The sequence below is a fragment of the Phyllobates terribilis genome, unplaced genomic scaffold, assembly GCF_046119375.1.
Source record: "Phyllobates terribilis strain yellow unplaced genomic scaffold, ASM4611937v1 Scaffold_1__5_contigs__length_1240528914, whole genome shotgun sequence".
In the NCBI taxonomy this organism is placed as follows: domain Eukaryota; kingdom Metazoa; phylum Chordata; class Amphibia; order Anura; family Dendrobatidae; genus Phyllobates; species Phyllobates terribilis.
The window spans coordinates 336898312-336918031 of NW_027362761.1; the positions used below are offsets into that span (position 1 = coordinate 336898312).

The window sequence follows — 19720 nt, forward strand, 5'->3', positions numbered from 1 at the left end:
GGTCCCTCTGCTCAAGAAGGCACATGTGCAGGCCCATCTGAAGTTTGCCAATGAACACCTGGATGATTCTGTGAGTTATTGGAAGAAGGTGCTGTGGACAGATGAGACAAAAATTGAGCTCTTTGGCATTATCTCAACTCGCCGTGTTTGGAGGAAGAAGAAGGATGAGTACAACCCTAAGAACATCGTCCCAACAGTGAAGCATGGTGGGGGAAACATTATACTTTGGGGGTACTTTTCTGCAAAAGGGACATGACTACGGCACCGTACTGAAGGGAAGATGGATGGGGTCATGTATCGCGAGATTTTGGCCAACAACCTCCTTCCCTTAGTAAGAGCATTGAAGATGGGTCATGGCTGCGTCTTCCAGCAAGACAATAACCCAAAACATACAGCCAACAAAACAAAGGAGTGGCTCAAAAAGAAGCACAGTAAGGTCATGGAGTGGCCTACCCAGTCTCCAGACCTTAATCCCATAGAAAACTTATGGAGGGAGTTGAAGCTCCGAGTTGCCAAGCAACAAACTCAAAAACCTTAATGATTTAGAGATGATCTGCAAAGAGGAGTGGACCAAAATTCCTCCTGACATGTGCGCAAACCTCATCATCAACTACAAAAAACGTCTGACTGCTGTGCTTGCCAACAAGGGCTTTGCCACCAAGTATTAAGTGTTGTTTGCCAGAGGGATCAAATACTTATTTTTCACTGCAAAATAAATTATCTAATTTATACAATATGGTTTTCTTGATATCTTTTGGGATATTCTATCTCTCAATGTTAAAATTAACCTACCCTTAAAATTATAGACTGTTCATGTCAGTGGGCAAACTTGCAAAAACAGCAAGGGATCAACTACTTATTTCCCCCACTGTATATGCTGGTGTGTTCTTAGCTTAATAGCCCCCCCCTCAAAAAATAGTTTGCATAACGCCTTTAATCAATTGTCCACTTCATTATTGTCTATGTAAGATGGGAAATATTCAGCATGTTTCAGATTTACAGCCAATTTGACATATTCTCTTCCTATTGAAACTAGGTAGAAAAGACATTTTTCAGTTTCTCATCTTGAAGGTTTTGTAATGTAACTTATAAGAAGTTTGTGCACATTTCCATTCTAGAAAGCTAAATGCCCTCATATTTGTAACATATACAGGAATTTCTGCAAATGTTTTTTAGATACATGGGACAATCCCAGAAACTTTTTGCATCAAATCTGCCGAGCGTAAATATGCCCTAATGTTTCTTGACTTGTTAGCTAAGATCAGCTAAACTTTTACATAAACAGTATTGGAGGTTCATCATTTTCAAGGATAGGTTTTTAGATTTGCAAAAAAAAAAGAAAAAAAAGTATTTTTAAATTCACCGTTATCCTATAGTGTTAAACCTAGATTTTTTCCAGAACCTTGCCAACTGTTTTTGTTATTGGTTGCATTGGTTCCCTGTTTCCACCCTGTATAAACCAGATGACAGTGCCAGTGTTTTATTAAAGGGGTTGTCCAGGTTTTGAACAAAAGTCTGCAATCACTCTATGTGAATCCTCACAGCGCACACGGTGCAAGATGTTAAGATTCACGAGTGCCGGTTGCAAGACCGGGCGGTCATCTGACCACAAGTATGCGCTATACATATTTCCTGCTATGGTCCGACTGCACATGTGCGGCCTCGCTCTGTACACTTGTGTTGAGCAAGGCTGCGCACAACTAGTCAGAATGTGGGTGTGAGTATGGGTATCGCACACCTGTGGTCGTGAATATGGGTATCGCACACCTGTGGTCATATGAACGCCCTATCCTGGAACCAGAGAATTTTGACATCTCGCACTGTACAGAGTGACTGTAGACTTTTGTGCCAAACCTGTAGAAACCCTTTAAAGTATTCCATCCCTTTTGCTTTGTCCCTTCCAACATCATGCAGAGTCCATGCCATAATGTAATTTGCCATCAGCAGCAAGCTATAGCAGTAATATGCATAAGTACATCAGTCCAGCTGGCAAAAGGAGAGTTTTCAATTATATTTCATGCTAATCGAGAATTTAGAGAATGATCACTGCATTTTGGATGATTGTCTTTTTTGGCTTTAAGGGTTTGATCAGCCCGTTGACAGCTTTTTTTGGACTATACAAGTTTTTTTCGAACTTGCCATATCCTGAGTTCTCTGTTTATTGCACTAGTTGCCACAGTATATACTTTTCACTTCTTATATTCAGGACAATTAGATTGATGCATGATTTGATATTATGTGTTCATCCAAACAGCATATGCGAGAGGCTGCTGAGCGGCGGCAACAGCTGGAATTAGAGCATGAGCAAGCCTTGGCTGTTCTCAATGCAAAACAGCAGGAGATTGAGCTTCTACAAAAGGTAAGAGGTCAATTCTGTTGCAGCTCACTTTTAAAGTTAATTAAAACTTATTCACCTAAATATAGAAAATATGAACTGAAAATACAGATACAATCAAAATCATTCAACTCCCATTGCAAAAATGACAAACTGGCTGCTGTTTGCAATAAACCAATCAAATAAGAACAAGGCAACGGGGCTAAATTAAGTACTATAGACACCTGGCATGAAGGGGTTAAATAATTCTGAGACTTCAGGAGCCATTAAAAGTGTCATTTTGTGTTGAATTTGGAGAAACCACTTGTTATATTAGATGTGTTGAGCTATTTCAATGGTTTCTGTTTCTTGCAAACAGCAGAAAGTTTGCACATTTTGCAAAAAAAAAAAAAAAACTAATTTGCAATGGGGTTGAGTAATTTTGATTGTATATGTCTTTCTATTCCCCTCTTCTAACATGTTGCTTTATATTCTTTTTAGTCACTTTTTTTTACGAAAATCTATTTCTAGGAAAGTTGGTTGTCAGATATTATAACCACAATTTTAGACTCCGCAGGGGTTGTTGCGCCTTTCCCAGAATTCTGAATATCAGATTTGCTTAGTAATGCAATGAAAAGTACCAGCGATGTATCATCGTATAATAAAGTCACAATAAGGGTTCTAACACTGTATAGTACATCCCATACATCCCATAATGCATAGTTAATATTTGTTTACATGGTAACCTAAAAAATCGACTACTTTCCCAGCTTTTGTCACCATGTATGTGAATGGAATGGCTCCTTTAGAGCAGGAGCTTCTGATCTCTCTGCTCTAACTCACTGAGGATAGTCCCAAGCCTTTGACTCCTTCTCCTCTGTAATGCCTTTGTCCTTTAAATTCACATCTTGGCTCTATTCACTCAAATATTTGCATATTCTGTATTGCAAATGAGTAATAAGTACGAGCACAATATACCATATTTCGATGTCACTGGTACAAGACTATTATGTACAGATTTTTCCTGTACTGACGTCTATAGAGCCACAGTGAACAGTGATGGATAAGGAGTAGCTGTTCTTTGTTATTATAAGATATGTTAATTGCCTCTTCAGAGAGGACTTGAACTCTATAGCGCCACCTGTTAAAAGCAGCAATCCTACAAGTCACTATCGACCCTTTAATGAGTCTTGCAATATGACTTAGGGTAAAAGCCAAATCACAATCTCAATTTGGAGACGCTGTGTTTCGGGGTATTGCCCCTCATCAGTGCAAATTATGAGAACTGATTTGGCTAAGTGAGAGGCTCTGGATTGAGGTCTAAGGAGTAACGTTTCTCCTTGTGGAGAGTGACATACCGCCTCTGGCGTGCCAATGTAAGGAGGCTTATTCGCCATGCAATGCTCCTCTGGGAAATTTAATATGCAAATTACCCCTTCAGAGAGGAAGAGGACTTGAACTCTCTAGCGCCATCTGTTGGAAGCAGCAATCCTACAAGTCATTATCGAGCCGTAGAAACGTTACCCCTTAGCCCTTATTATAAGATGATAATGATACACTCGCCAATAGAGAAAACTAAAGGAATGTAAAACCCAAAGAATAATTTAACAAAAAAGAAATTAATAGAATAGGATTACTGATAAAGAAAATTGTACATCCAAATTCTATTCCGTTAACAGCATATTGTAGTATTGCATATACTACATAGAAAACACCCGACGCGTTTCTGGCATGTAACCGTCTTTAATCACTATGACTAAGGGCGGCTACATACCAGAATCGCATGAGGTGTTTTCTATTTAGTATATGCAATACTATATTATACTGTTCTTTTTAAACAAGATGGAACATAATTTGGATGTTTTTATACAAGGAATCGGAATGTGCAGTTTTCTGTACCTTTTTTTATTAATCCAGTTGATGGTCTGCAATTTTAAGTGCCGCTCCCATATCCTGAGACTGGTTTCTATCAATATCCGTAGGCAACAGGATTACAAATGGTGTAAAAGCCCTGATCTTTTCATGCTCTTGTATATAAAAGAATACAATAACCTCCATCAAATGGCAGATAAGTAGATTCCTCAGTCCATAGAATATATTGGGAATATGGTAAATAGCATTACACATATGTAAAATAATACCTACTTTTCCATTTATTTATTAGACCGTATTATGTTCTTCTGTCCATACTATCCATTTAACCTATATACAGTTGAAACCAAAAGTTTACATACACTATATAAGAAGACATAAGTGCATGTTTTTCTCAATATCTGACATGAAATCAGAATAAACTTTTCCCTTTTTGGGTCGATTAGGATTACCATAATTCTTAATATTTGCCAAATGGCAGAATAACGAGAGAGAAAGAATGTTTTAAGGTATTTTTATTACTTACTGCAAAGTCAAAAGTTTACATACATTTCATTAGTATTTGGTACCATTGCCTTTAACCCCATAGCGCTCAATGACGGACACTGCATGGCATGACGGAATGTAAGTTACCGCTCTTGCCGTGCAGTGTCCTTCATAGCTTTGAACTGGCACAGCGTGTAAACACGCTGTGCCAGTTCAGTGCCGACAGCTGTCTGTGACAGCTGAGCGGCACGAGAAGGGGTGCAGGGACCCATGTCGTCGGTTCCTGCACCCAGATCGCTGCGATCAGTCAGTCAATCTGACTGACTGATCACAGTATGATGAAGCAGGAGACGCTGAAGTTTTGCGTCTGCTGCTCTATCAGTGCCTGAGCTCAGCGCTGCCAGTGGCTGAGCTGCGGCACTAAACAGCCAGGAGCGGTGTCAGCGCCGCCCCTGGCTGTTAACCCCCTGAATGCTGCGATCGAGCGCGATCGCAGTGTTCAGGAGACAGGCAGAGGGCTGGGAGCTCCCTCTGCCTTCAGGTCGGCGCCCCCGTGACGTTATCGCGGGGGCCTGACTGTTGCCATGGTGACCAGGGGTCGTCATGATGACCCCCAGGTCACCAAGCTACGGAAAGCTCCTGAGACCAATGCACAGCATGGTCTCAGGAGCTTTCAATATAGGTATAATGTATTGCAATGTTAGTGCATTGTAAAATTGTAAAATTCTAAAAAAAAATGTATAAAAAATATATATACTGTATATTACACTAATAAATACAGATTTTTAGGTAAAAAAAGATAAATATAAACAAAAAAGTACAAATATTTGGTATCGCCGTGTCCGGAATGACCCGATCTATAAACATGTCACACTAGTTAACCCTTTCAGTGAACAGCGTAAAAAAAAAAAAAAAAACACGAGAAACTGAGTTTTCATCATACCGCTGGAAAAAAGTGAAATAAAACGCGATCAAAAAGACGGATGAAAATAAAAATAGTAGCGCTGAAAACGTCATCTTGTCCCGCAAAAAACAAGCTGTCACATGACTGTCGGCTGAAATATGGAAAAATTATAGCTCTCTAAATATGGAGATGCAAACATTAGTTTTTGCAAAAAAAAAAAAGCGTCTCTTAGTGAGTGACAGCTGTCAATCATAAAAACCCAATATGAATCTGGCATCGCTGTAATCGCACCGATCCGAAGAATAAAGTCGCCTAATCACATTTATACTGTACGAGGAACGGCGTAAAAGATAAATAAAACCAATTCTTCACTTGCTGCAGATTTGTTTATTCTACCTCCCAAAGATCGCAGAAAGGCTCGCACACATCTCTACTGCTCTCTACGCTGAGCGCTTACACTGGGGTTTCCGTGTAAATCTCTGAAATAAGTGATTCAGATGGAAACCCCCGGCGGAAGATTCCCTGTAATGAGACAGATGGAGGCACTGTGGACGCTGTCTGACCTATGATCCGGCGATGTCCATCTTTTTAGGTGTAGATAAAAGCGCGGTCGGCCACAGTTTTGTGCACCTCTGAAAAGAAGGATAACGCTGAACAGAGGCCAGACGGAGTCCAGAGTAACTCTGCTGCCTCATCTCATTATAGTGAATGGTCCCTCAGGGGTTTCATCTGAATCACGTCATTCGGAGATTTAGATGGAGACCCCAAAGTAAGTGCTCAGCGTAGAGCGACGAATAAATGTGATCTAAAATGTTATGTAAAATGTTCCTAATAAAAGCTTCACATAAAAGCCCCCACTCAGGTTTGTCATGCGTTAATGGAAATATAGGGGGCTTCCACGTTACAGGTAGTACAAAGGCTCTGGAAAAGCTAAATGGCTCCTCGCCCCCCAAAAGAAATTCAGCAAATTCTGCACTCCCAAATCCAAATCCCTCCACCCTTCTGAGCACCGCAGTGTGTCTAAACCACATTTAGTGTTCACATGTTTGGCAGGGGTATTATTTCCAAAATGAGGTCACTTGAGGGGGGATTCAGGTCTTCTAGCATTTAGGGGCTCTGTATATGGAGTCCGCAAACTATTCTAGGAAAATCTGCGCTCCTGGAGGCAAATAGCGCTCCGTCCCTCCCGAGTGTCGCCGTGTGGCCAAGCAGTACTGTACAACCACATATAAGGTGTTGCCACATTCAGCAGAAATTATGGGACAAATTTTGGTGCTATTTTTATCCATTATCCCAGTGTGAAAATGTAAAATCTGGGGCTAAAACAAAATTTTTGCGGTAAAAATGTAATTATTTTTTCCTCACTGCCCAATGGAATAAAATTCTGTGACACACCCGTAGTTTGTAAAATGGGGTAATTTATGGGGGAATCTGCTGTTCTGGCACCTCAGGGGATCTCCTAGTGGGTCATGGCACCCTCAAACCATAACAGTAAAATCTGTACTATAATATGGTGCTCCTTCCTTTCTGACCTTTACACTGTGCCTCAAAAGTAGTTGCCAATTACATGTAGGGTATTGGCGTACTCAGGAGAAATTGCATAACAAAATGAGAGGTCAATTTTCTCCTGTTACCCTTGTGAAAATAAAAAAGTTGGGGGTAAAAGAAAATTTTTGTGATTTTTTTTTATTTTCACGGCTCTACGTTATAAACTTCTGTGAAGCACCTGGGGGTTCAAAGTGCTCACCACACATCTAGATAAGTTCATTGAGGGGTCTAGTTTCCAAAATGTGGTCACTTGTTGGGGGTTTCCGCTGTTTAGGCACATCAGGGGCTCCCCAAACGCAACATGGCGTCCGCTAATTATTCCAGCAAATTTTGAATTCAAAAAGTCAAATGGCGCTCCTTCCCTTCCGAACCCTGCCGTGCGCCCAAATAGTGGTTTTCACCCACATATAGGGTATCGGCGTGCTCAGGAGAAATTGCATAACAACTCTTGGGGTCCATTTTCTCCCGTTACCCTTGTGAAAATAAAAAATTGGGGGCTAAAGAACATTTTTGTGATTTTTTTTTCACGTCTTTATGTTATAAACTTCTGTGAAGCACCTGGGGGTTCAAAGTGCTCATCACACATCTAGATAAGTTCATTGAGGGGTCTAGTGTCCAAAATGGGGTCACTTGAGGGGGGTTTCCACTGTTTAGGCACATCAGGGGCTCTCCAATTGCGTCATGACGTTCACTGATTATTCCTGTAAATTTTGAATTCAAAAAGTCAAATGGCGCTCCTTCCCTTCCAAACCCTGCCGTGTACCCAAACAGTAGTTTTCCGCCACATATTTAGCGTCCGCATGCTCAGGAGAAATTGCACAATACATTTTGGGGTCCATTTTTATCTGTTACCCTTGTGAAAATAAAAAAAATTTGGTCTAAATTTAATATTTTGTGAAAAAAAATTAAATGTTAATTTTTTTCTTCCTCATTGCTTCAGTTCCTGTGAAGCACCTGAAGGGTTAATAAACTTCTTGGATGTGGTTTTGAGTTCCTTGAGGGGTGCAGTTTTTAGAGTGGTGTCACTTTTGGGTATTTTCTGTCATATAGACACCTCAAAGTCACTTCAAATGTGATGTGGTCCCTAAAAAAAATGGTTTTGTATATTTTGTTGGAAAAATGAGAAATCGCTGGTCAACTTTTAACCCTTATAGCTCCCTAACAAAAAAAAATTTTGGTTCCAAAATTGTGCTGATGTAAAGTAGACATGTGGGAAATGTTATTTATTAACTATTTTGTGTGACATATCTCTCTGATTTCAGGGCATAACAATTAAAATTTTGAAAATTGCAAAATTTTCAAAATTTTCGCCAAATTTCCGTTTTTTTCACAAATAAGAGTTATCGAAGAAATTTTAACACTATCATGAAGTACAATATGTCACGAAAAAACAATCTCAGAATCAGGGGGATCCGTTGAAGCGTTCCAGATTAATTACCTCATGAACTGACAGTGGTCAGAATTGAAAAAATTGGCCCAGTCATTAAACTATAAAGTGGCTCAGTCCTTAAGGGGTTAAACTGAATGACTTGGGTCAAACGTTTGGGATATCCTTCCACAAGCTTCTCACAGTAGTTGGTCGGAATTTGGGCCCATTCCTCCTGACAACTGATGTAACTAATCCAGGTTTATGTTACGGATCCGGGTGGTGGAACCTCTGTGCTGCAGTGCAAGGAGGGACCAGAGGGGCGTAACTAGGTATCAACTCGGACTGACCAAGGTCGCACGGCGGCTCAATCGACTCCGTGAACCAGGGAAGGACCGAGCAGAGGGACCAGGTGCTACTCTGGGCCTGTCCTTGTATGAGAGCAGGTGACTCCCACGGGTAACTGGCAGGAGCCTCCGGGTAGGCACGGCAGGTAACTGACAGGAGTCTCCGGGTAGGCTGACTGATAGGCACGGCAGGTAACTGGTAGGAGCCTCCAGGTAGGCTGATTGATGGGCACGGCAGGTAACTGTTACGTTCTCCGGGTAGGCAGGCAAGCCAGGCCCATAGACAGACTGGCGGGTTTGGATCGTAGGCAGACCATTGGGCTGGAGAGTACACTTGGCTGGCGGAGACAGGTAGACAGGCTGGCGGACTGGACTGGTAGTCAGGCTGGCGGACTGGACTGGTAGTCAGGCTGGCGGACTGGTAGTCAGACTAGCAGCGGGACCTGAGGGCTGAAGCAGAGTTTAGGACACAAAGCTGCAACCTTGCACGGGCACCTCTATTTTGGAGGAGGTGCCTTTTATATGGGAGGGAGCCCGCGCTCCCTAAGCACAGTGCCCGGGAAGCTGCGTGCGCCGGCAGCAGCAGCAGGAGACCCGGAAGATGCCGGGCCGGGAGCGTGGCGGTAAGTGGGACGGCGTCTCTGCCTGTCAGGGGGCAGAGACGCCGATACTACAGTTTATAGGTCGCCTTGCTCGCACCTGCCTTTTCAGCTTTGCCCATAAATTTTAAATAGGATTGAGATCAGGGCTTTGTGATGGCCACTCTAAAACAACATTGACTTTGTTATCCATAAACCACTTTGTTACCGTTTTTGCAGTATACTTCAGGTCATTGTCCATTTGGAAGACCCATTTCCGCCCAAGCTTTAGTATTGCCACATAATCTTATTTTCTCGTGATTCCATCTATTTTGTGAAGTGCACCAGTCCCTCCTGCAGCAAAACAATCCCAAAGCATGATGCTGCCACCCCCGTGTTTCACACTTGGGATGGTGTTTTTAGGCTTCCAAGCTTCTCCCTTTTTCCTCCAAACGTAATGATGGTTATTGTGCCCAAAAAGTTACATTTTAGTTTCATCAGACCACAGGACATGTCTCCAAAATTTAAGGTCTTTGTTCCTGTATGCATTTGCAAACATTAATCTGGCTTTTTTATGTTTCTTTTGGAGTAATGGCTTCTTCCTAGCAGAGTGGCCTTTCATCCCATGTTGATACAGTACTTGTTTCACTGTGGTTATTGACATAATCTTACCAGATTCCGCCATCATCTTCACAGGGTCTTTTGCTTTTTTCTTGAGTTGATATGCACATGTCGAACCAAAGCACGTTCGTCTCTGGGACACAGAACCCGTCTCCTTCCTGAGTGGTATGATGGCTGGACTTTACCATCTTGTTTGTACTTGCATATAATTGTTTGCACAGATGAACGAGGCACCTTCAGGTATCTTGAAATTGTACCCAAGGATGAGCCAGACTTGTGCAAGTCCACAATTCTCTTCCTGATGTCTTGACTAATTTCTTTAGACTTTCCCATGATGCTACACAAAGAAACAGTGTGTTTTAGGTGTGCATTAAAATACATACACAGGTATGTCTCTAATCAACTCAGATGTTGCCAAAAAAACAGAACCAGAAGCTTTCAAACACATGACATCATCATATGGGCAGTCCAGAATTGTTTAAAGAAAAGAAGAAAGGACAAAGGGGCACAAATGGGTGAAACCTGGATGTGAAGGGGTTAAAAAAAACTGGTGGGGCTCACCTTACTAGGTTGTGCACCCCTGCACAACCTCGGACAAGACACTAGGGAGACGTTAACACAGCTCACTCGCTGCAGGAGGGCTGTAGACCGGCAGTCATGTGTCCCAGCGTCAACACAGGTCCTAAAACGATCGCATGCCGCTGGCAGCTCACACACCACTCGAGGGTTGGACTCTAGCGGTCATGTGACCAAGCATCAGCAAGGTCCTGGAGAGACAAGGGGTAAAGGCAAGGTCCTAAAACAATCTCCAAGCAATAGGCAACTCCACCGCAACCCTCACAGAGGGAAGTAGGCAACAAAGAAAAAAGAAAAAAAGGCGGTTTGGAAGGAGCGCCAAATAGCTGGGATGAAGCAAATAAGTGGGATTAAAAATTTCTTATTTGCCTCATCCCAGCTATTTGGCGCTCTTTCCAAACCGCCTTTTTTTCCTTGTCAGAATTGTTTAAAGGCATAGTAATCTTAGTGTATGTAAACGTTTGACTTTGCAGTAAGTAATAAAAGTGCCTTAAAAAATTCTCTCTCCCTCATTATTCTGGCATTTGGCAAATATTAAAAATTATAGTAATCCTAATTGACCTAAAACGGGAAAGGTTTATTCTGATTTCATGTCAGATATTGAGAAAAACATGCATATGTGTCTTTTTATATAGTGTATGTAAACTTCTGGTTTCAACTGTACACCTCACTAAGAAATATTCCCGCATATTCATATTCATTAATTTATTCAGAAGTTGGAGTTATCTGTGATGGTTGGTTGTATTTTTTTTTTTTTAAATAAATCAAAACATAAGATCCAAAGGCCACGTGACCCTCATGGGATCCATCAACTTTTTTTTTTTACTGTTTATACTAAGTCAGCATACTGTGCTATTATACGTGTCTAAGCAAAGCCCAACAGACTGGAGTGATGCCAACTGATGACAAAAAAATCCTGTTGAGAAAAAGCTAAACCAGACCTTATGAAATAATGTTTTTTTAGGGAATAGTTATCTTCCACTTAATTGTAATGCTGTATGTCGGAAGCTAACATCAGTGGATTGTCAGGGGAACTTCCGGCTTCAGCACTTTCTTTGTCAGAAGAATATCAGTGATGTGTGGGCAGGTTGACTGCTCATCTCAGTATTTCAGCAGGTAATCCTGCGCCCTTCTCTGTCAATTGTTTGCATCATCTGTGTCAGAGAAGTGGGTGGCTTACCTATTGAAATGAGCTAAACTGCAGCGATGAGGTCTTGAAACATATGTCTAACACAAGGCTGAAGTGGAGTTTCCAGGACCAAACTGGTATTTGAAGACTGGGATAAGCTAGATAATGAAAGCATATTAGTATGGTTTATACTTTATTAGAAGCTTAAGAACATATCTATATCTTTTTTTTTTTCAGCAGGACATCCTGGGTTTTACACATTTTATCATGATCATTAATTTTTTTCTATTTCTATTAGTGCTTTTTAAAGGGAACTTGATTCATGCTGCCCGAACTATGGGCAGTATGAATGCAACACTAGTAGATTTTATATTACCCATGTTAGGGGTGGAGGTCTTCACTGCACCGCAGGACTACCTAACGCTCATTTCATGTAAATGGCTGCTTGAGGATACTTTTATGTTACTACTTTGTATCGCCTTCGTTTTTAACCCTTTTGTGACATTAGTATGTCAGATTTTCTTGTATGTAAGAAACCGAGCCGGCATCATATTGAACAAATGATGTCTGATTTACATTAATTGCTAGTCATAAAATTTAAATTGAAAATTACTTTTGTAAGTTTCAATTTTTTTCAGTGACCAAAATGACCATTGTGGGTTTACCACAGAAGGGTACCAAACATTTTTTCCATGTATGTATATTCTAATGTTATAAATACAAAAGATATAAAGAATCTGCTCACCAGGTGTGGTTATTGCATTTACCCAAGCACCAACCACGCTACTGTTCAGTGTTCCAGCATAAGTATAAATAAATCCAACATCCAGCCATAGGGATTAAAGACAGTAAATTTGTCTTTATAAACAGCCCTTATAACCCCAGCAGAGAAAACATAGTAAAAAGCAGGCACAACATCCCTATGCATTTTGAGTGGCTATCCAGTACAAACAGTACCATAATTAAGGGTTAACTCAAATGGACCAACTGGTAGCACTAGACTAACGCTGATCGAAAAACCTTTACTGATTGGCTGTCATTTAATAGCCTGTTTACACAGGTGGACCAACATGAACAATGGACATTGAGCAGTCTGTACTAGCTCACTGAGTGTGCATAGGCTGTACATAGGCTGCCATTGTTCTCGGCAGTGTGAGTGCTGTTTACACGGGATGATGCATAGCCGAGAACGATGATCTTTTGAGCTGCAGAAAAAAGCATATCATCCGATGAACGAGCATTTTGCTGGTTAATTGGGTCATCATCATCCTGTTTACACTGAAAGATTTTCAGAAACGAGTGTTCCCAATAATCTTTCAGTGTAAATGCAGCTTAGGAGCAGTTAGTCTGTTGTGATTGTTTTTTACAATTGGATTTTAATGGCTGTTGAAAGATGACAATAAATTGTTCTTAATGCCTGAGGCATTGGATTTTTTATTTTAATGTGATATTTATTTTTCCAAATTTAAATTAGAATTTTTTTAACATAATATTAATAATTTTGGCTAAAAGTATTGTAAATGCTGCATCAAATGTACAATTTGGTATCTAGCGCAGGTTGTATAATAGCCACCCAACATGCTATGGGCAATTTCAAACTCCATTTAGTTGTTTATCAAGGTTGAAAGCTTTTTAATGGAGCTAAATATTGGTCAAAGACAAAGTAAACTAATTCTCATTCTGTTTCCATGCAACTGTGAGCCGAGACGGCCATTGATTTTGCTTGTGTTGATAAATGGTGCAGAGATTTTTAATCTGATATTTCTTATACTGCTTTATTGGTATAGGACAATAAGTGCTTTATATCTGTACTGTCTGGGGAAGAAATGACTGTTCTTATCTTTGAGGAAGGTATGACAGATGTTCTAACACCTGACCTGTTCTGTGCAGTTCTGAACAGAGATTACTCTCCCCTACAAGTTAGTAATTTGCTGTTGTACACTTGCATGCTGAAATTGGTAACAATAAGTCACATATTAGGATTCCTGTGATCTGTTCATTGCTGAAAGACGTCAATGTTCAACTCTCTTCTTTTTCTGAAGGCCCAGGTCGAAGCCAAGAAAGAACATGAAGGTGCAGTCCAGCTACTAGAGGTGAGTAATAATTCAAAGACTTCTTTTATGGGCACCTTAGCTCCGTATCTGTTATTGTTGGACTGCTAGGTGTATTTTTAATATTCTAATGCCATGAGTGCCAGCTGTTTTTACCTTTTCATTCTGTCCACTCTTGCTTTAATTTAAGGAAGAGATTAGCAAAAATGTGAAATTTTCCTTCACCTGACTCGCTCCTATGGGAAATTTCCTCATACTGAACTAAAATATGGACTGCTAATTGAACAAATGTTCAGTCCCATAATTTTATAATATTGTTCAGTATCATGTAGTACCAATTATTTATTTAGCAGCACATTATATTATATATATTATAGATGTCCCAGTATTGTACAGATATCCAACTTCCTAACAATGATACCAATAATACCAAGAAATGATAGATTCATTTATATTCTAGACATTTCTTGTTCTGCATGTACAGTAATATCATACAACTGCAAATGCATAGACATAATAGTGAATTGAGAGTTGTGTATTTTCAATTTCTACTAATGAGGGGAACCTGTCACCGGTGCAATCTACAGCCATCATCTTCTAGAGGGGAAAGAGGGGAAAGAGCTGAAGAGATTGATATATAGATTTCTGCGAAAAGAAAGTCAGTACAACCTGTGCTTTATATATTAAAGCCCTGACTCATTTTGGGCTTAGCCGAAAAGGGGGTGATTCTAATCAGTGATTGACAGCCTCTCCTGTTAGGTGTATATACACAGATAGCTGTCATCACATATCATATCAATGAGTAGCTCTGCCCCCTGGACTCCTAAGATTTTCACATATCGATCTGTTTAGCTGCTATCAGATCTGCATACTTCCTAGAGGAGGCTTGAAGTGACCAATTTTCTTGTTGCTGTCTTCTCCGGAACCCTTGATCAGGACTTAAGAAAGTCCAGTGTTTCTGGAAACTCCTTTTGAGAACCACTGGATTACTCTGGTGTATAGTATGTAGGATTTATACAAATAAGTAAAATGACCACACAATAATATAATATAGTGGGAAATGATTAAGAAATAAAGAGGAATATCTTCCATCTATGTGAGTAGATTATCTCACAGCAGACACAAGGCACCACGTTTTCAAAGATTTAATCAAGATGATGATAATTAATTATGTAACTGTGCTTATCATATAAAGGTTGTTCTCCTGCCTTTTACTCCCGAATCTTCTTTATAAAAGCCTGTCAATGTGTCTCCTTAGAAATAGATACAGAAGCCTATATTCTAAGAATAAACTCATTGCATAGTGGCGACAAGTTTGTATTTATTACCACCTCCCTGCTGCTTACTCTTAATGCTCCTACTTGGAGAGAGAACTGGGATTTGTATTCAGAAATCCGCAGCATTTTTCCAATATACTAAATAAAGTCAGAAGGCATCACTAGGAGCCAATCAGTACAGAGCAAACTGCTCCTATTTACCTGAATACCAGCCCAATATAGATCTGCCCCCTAGTGGTGAGGCAAAAATTATTTTATAACTTTGTGTGGTGGTGAAAAGGAACAGCTCTAACCTGGTTTAATAAAAGAAGAAAGTATTTTCACTATAGGAAGCACCTACCTAATCCACCCTCTAACAGTATGAAATACAATTTAAATGTGAAATACATTCCAGCAGGGCTGCCACTAGGAATTTCAGGACCCCATACTGGCAAAATTTTTGAGCCCCCTTGAGACTCCGCCCAAGTTCCACCACAGCTCTGCCTCCACCCCTCGAACTTTCCACAGTCCCACTGCGCACTCTTGGAAAAACTCCACTTTTGCACCACGTCCATATCACACACACAGCCATCAGCTTTTGTTTTCACCAAAAGATTTTTTAAGCCTGCCACCACGACAAGGTAGACTCTTTTGGCTGGGCCCTACACTACTCTAATCTATTAAAAATTTCCTAAAATATCCAATACTCTTTTAGGTATATTTTTCTTTAAGGGAATGTGTCACACACATTTTTTAAAATGACCACATACAAGTGACAAATACCATCACACCATGACCACACCACATATTACCACCACACAGTGACCCAATAATACCACATACAAGGGACAAATACAGCCACTCCATGACCAGATCACATATTACCACCACATAGTAACCGAATAATGCCACACACAAGGAACAAATACCGCCAAATCATGAACAGACCACATATTACTACTAAATAGTGACAGAATACTACAATACTGATCATTAATGAAAAAACCCAATACTAATATTACCATAAGTGCCATTATACACAGGAGGTCTGTACATAGTATAGAGTGTATAGTGTCAGTGTACAGGTAATACAGTGATCACCAGTGCCATTATACACAGGAACTCTGTATATAGTCTCAGTGTACAGGTAATATAGGCACCACCGGTGACATTACCCACAGGAGCTCTGTATATAGTATATAGTGTATAGTGTCAGTGTACAGGTAATACAGGGATCACCAGTGACATTATACAGAGGAGCTCTGTACATAGTATACAGTGTATAGTGTCAGTGTACAGGTAACACGCTGACTCACCGGTGACGTCTCTAGTTGAAGTCCTTGATCTTCACTTTTCTTCTTCATCCTGAGCAGACCGCCATAACTTCTTCCAGCCAGGCCTTGTTTCTACAGAAAATAACACATAGTTATCTAGAGTACCACTTCAAGAGCACGTTCCCCAATTTTTCCCCAACTTCTACACTATGCAGCTGAATACAGACGTGCATCCACCATTAATATATAATTATAAATTATGCAACCCACCATTCCAAATATAAATCGTAATTCACCACTGCACCCCCATTAACTTTAAATAGCAACTTTCCCCACCCAATAAATATATAAATTAATTAGCACCTGTACTCTTTCCCCTAATTCAATACCAGTCACACTCCTGCATCCTCAACGTCTCCCACTACTGAACACCTCCCGATCCCCCAATTCATTATACTTATATGCCCCCTCCGCCCCAATTCATTATGTCATGTCCTCTCTCTCCACCACCACCCTCAATTCATCATCATTTGCCTCCCCCACCCCCACCTTCAATCATTTTCTGTACCCTGTTCCGCACCCTCAATTCATCATTTGCTGTCCCCCACCCCCAATTCATTATTATTGCGCTCTCCAACCTCAATACATCATCTTTCACTGTCCCACACCTTCAATTCATCATCATCCACCTCAAGTCCATTTAATTCATTTTATTAACAAAAAAAAAAGTTTTTCATACTTACCTCTCACGATCCCCTGCAGACGCAGCTCGCTCCACTTCTGGCAAGTAATGCACGTATGCGATAACGTAATCACGTACATGCCAACGTGTACTCGTCCGCAGCACCAGAAAGGCACTCTGCGCCTGCACACTGGGTCCGGGCTTCCCTTCTGTATTTCTGCTCACTGGGCCTCATACAGTAATATGGGCAGTAATGCCCTGATGGTGGCACTGCATGCCGGTACTGATATTAGCTGTCTGATTTGTCATTCCATTGGTGGATAATAGTATGTCCAGTACAGCATTAAACTGCCCAAGTAAACTGACGTAGTGACTCAACAGATGTAATCTTCACACGGTTATTTTCCCTGGGATTTGTGTTCTTCACTTACAGGTGGCATTATCATATATATTAAAATTGATTTCCTCCCTCAGAACACAGAAGCTAATAAATAATCACAATGAGTTCTCTATTGCTTATTCCCAGTCCAAACTCTTCTGGACAGATAACAGAATTAATTTACACCTACAAGTATAGGAAATGGGTCTGATATACTGCTAATATTTATATGGCTTTAGCACATTCTGCTACCAACTTTGGAAATATATGAATGCTGAATATTTTAACTCTTACTGAAGCCAATGTTACGTTAAGGAATTGCATTATCACCAATTCCCAAAAGTATTTATTACCAGGATTGATCACTTTACAAGAGGCAACAATTCAGCTAATAGAGCAGAGCATTGGCAAGAAAATCGTTATCAGCGGCTGCTCTCCAAGTACCATCTTCAGAATATAGCTTTATAGTAACAGAAGGGTAACAGACTTTGAGAAGACCGTTGACAGAATACCGTATGGCCTATGGCTACATAATTACATTATTGAAATTGGTTTACTGTGTAAACTGTATATATGTACATATATTGAACTGTGCAAAAGTTTTAGGCAAGTGTGGAAAAAATTCCTGCAAAGCAAAAATGCTTGCAATAGTAGAAGTGTTAATAATTTATTTTTATCAATTAGCAAAATGAATGAACAAAAAAATAAATCTAAATCAAATCAATATTAAGTGTGATCACCTTTTGCCTTTAAAACAGCAGCAATTATTGTTACCCTTGCACACAGTTTTTGAAGGAACTCGAAAGGAAAGCTGCTCCAAACATCTTGGAGAGGTATCCACATGTATGTAGACTTGTCCAAAACATTCTGTCTCTTCATTATAATCCCACACAAGGCTTTACGGGGGTCATAGCATCACTTTCAGGACTCCTCAGTCTTCTGTATGCTAAAGATAATTCTTAAATCAGCCTCCCTGATGGTATTGCATGATGGAAAAGTATTTGCTGAAATGCAGCCCCAAACGTGCAAGGAACCACAACCATCATTCACTGTTGTCTGCATACGCTCATTTATTGTACCATTTTCCAGCCATTTGGCAAACAGATGGCCTTATGTTACAACCAAATATTTCAAATTTTGACTCATCAGTCCAAAACACCTGCTGCCATTTTTCTGCATACCAGTTCCTGAGACTTCCTGCATAGTTGAGTTGTTTGGTATTTTTCCTTGAATACCAATACTGGCCAGACATAGCTTCCAACAGTAGATGGGTGTAGCTAGGTCTCACTGGTTACTGGCAGTCCTGAGCTGATGATACTGCTGGACAGCTCCCATTTTTTAAGGTTTTTTAATCTGTTGCACTGTTTCCTTGTTTGACCACTGTGTCTACGGTCCTCAGTGTTGCCCATTTCTTGGTGCTTCTTCAAAAGAGTTTGAACAGCACATCTTGAAACCCCAGTCTTCTTTGAAATCTAGAGACCTTTCTGATGCAGCATAACTACCTTGTATCTTGTTGCTGTGTTCAGTCTTGCCATGCTATATAAACTGTGACATCAAATTGTCTTCCACAACCTGACCTTTGTAGCAGATTTTGTCTGTTCCTCACACAGTTTTAAACCTCCTACACAGCTATTTCTGTTTCAGTTAATGGCTGTGTTTCAACCTATGTATAAAAATGATGATCATTATCACCTGTTTGTTATAATTGGTTACTCATGCACCTGAATATACTCCTACAAAATCCATGACTTTGTGCCAGTGTACCTAGGAGAATCGATGTTGTTTTGAAGGCTAAATGTGGACACACAAAATATTGACTTGATTTGGATTTTGCTTTTCTTCATGCACTGTGTATATTGGTAATTGATAAAAAATAAACTATTAACACTTTTATATTTTTTTTAAAACATCCATACTTTGCAGCATTTTTTCTACAACTGCCTAAAACTCTTGCACAATACTATTTTATGTGTATATAAGGAAGAGCTGTGGAATTATGAAAATCACAGGATCAATAGATACGCTCCTGGCATTTCCCTTTGCAATTGCCAACTAATGATGTTCTAGATGTTTAGATTATTATTATTATAGATGTGCTCAATGGGAGACAATTCATCCGGTGATGCTGCAGGCTTTTGTAGACATTAACACCTAAGGCTTCATATGTGATGTCTTATTTCAATTGCAATACAGAATGGATCGCTTCACACCATTCTTTGAATCTGATGAAACCATGTGGACAACACTAAGAGGAGGCATTCACTATATAACATTGCACCATTAGTACTCCTCAGATTGCAAAGTGGAGAGGTATAATATATAGTAGCCGGACACCTC

General features: G+C 40.2%; 1 protein-coding gene across 24 annotated transcripts in view; it reads left to right on the plus strand.

The window, feature by feature from the left end:
• Window positions 1–19720, plus strand: part of RIMBP2 (RIMS binding protein 2) — a 711286-nt gene that overhangs the window by 494426 nt on the left and 197140 nt on the right. For 15 of the 24 annotated variants that reach the window (XM_073676113.1, XM_073676112.1, XM_073676118.1 and 12 more), the window contains 3 exons: window positions 2255–2359; window positions 13529–13660; window positions 13784–13834. In XM_073676113.1, the coding sequence (XP_073532214.1) occupies window positions 2255–2359; window positions 13529–13660; window positions 13784–13834 (288 nt within the window). The remainder of the gene's footprint in view (window positions 1–2254; window positions 2360–13528; window positions 13661–13783; window positions 13835–19720) is intronic. The other 9 variants (XM_073676116.1, XM_073676120.1, XM_073676122.1 and 6 more) reach the window with 1 other exon arrangement.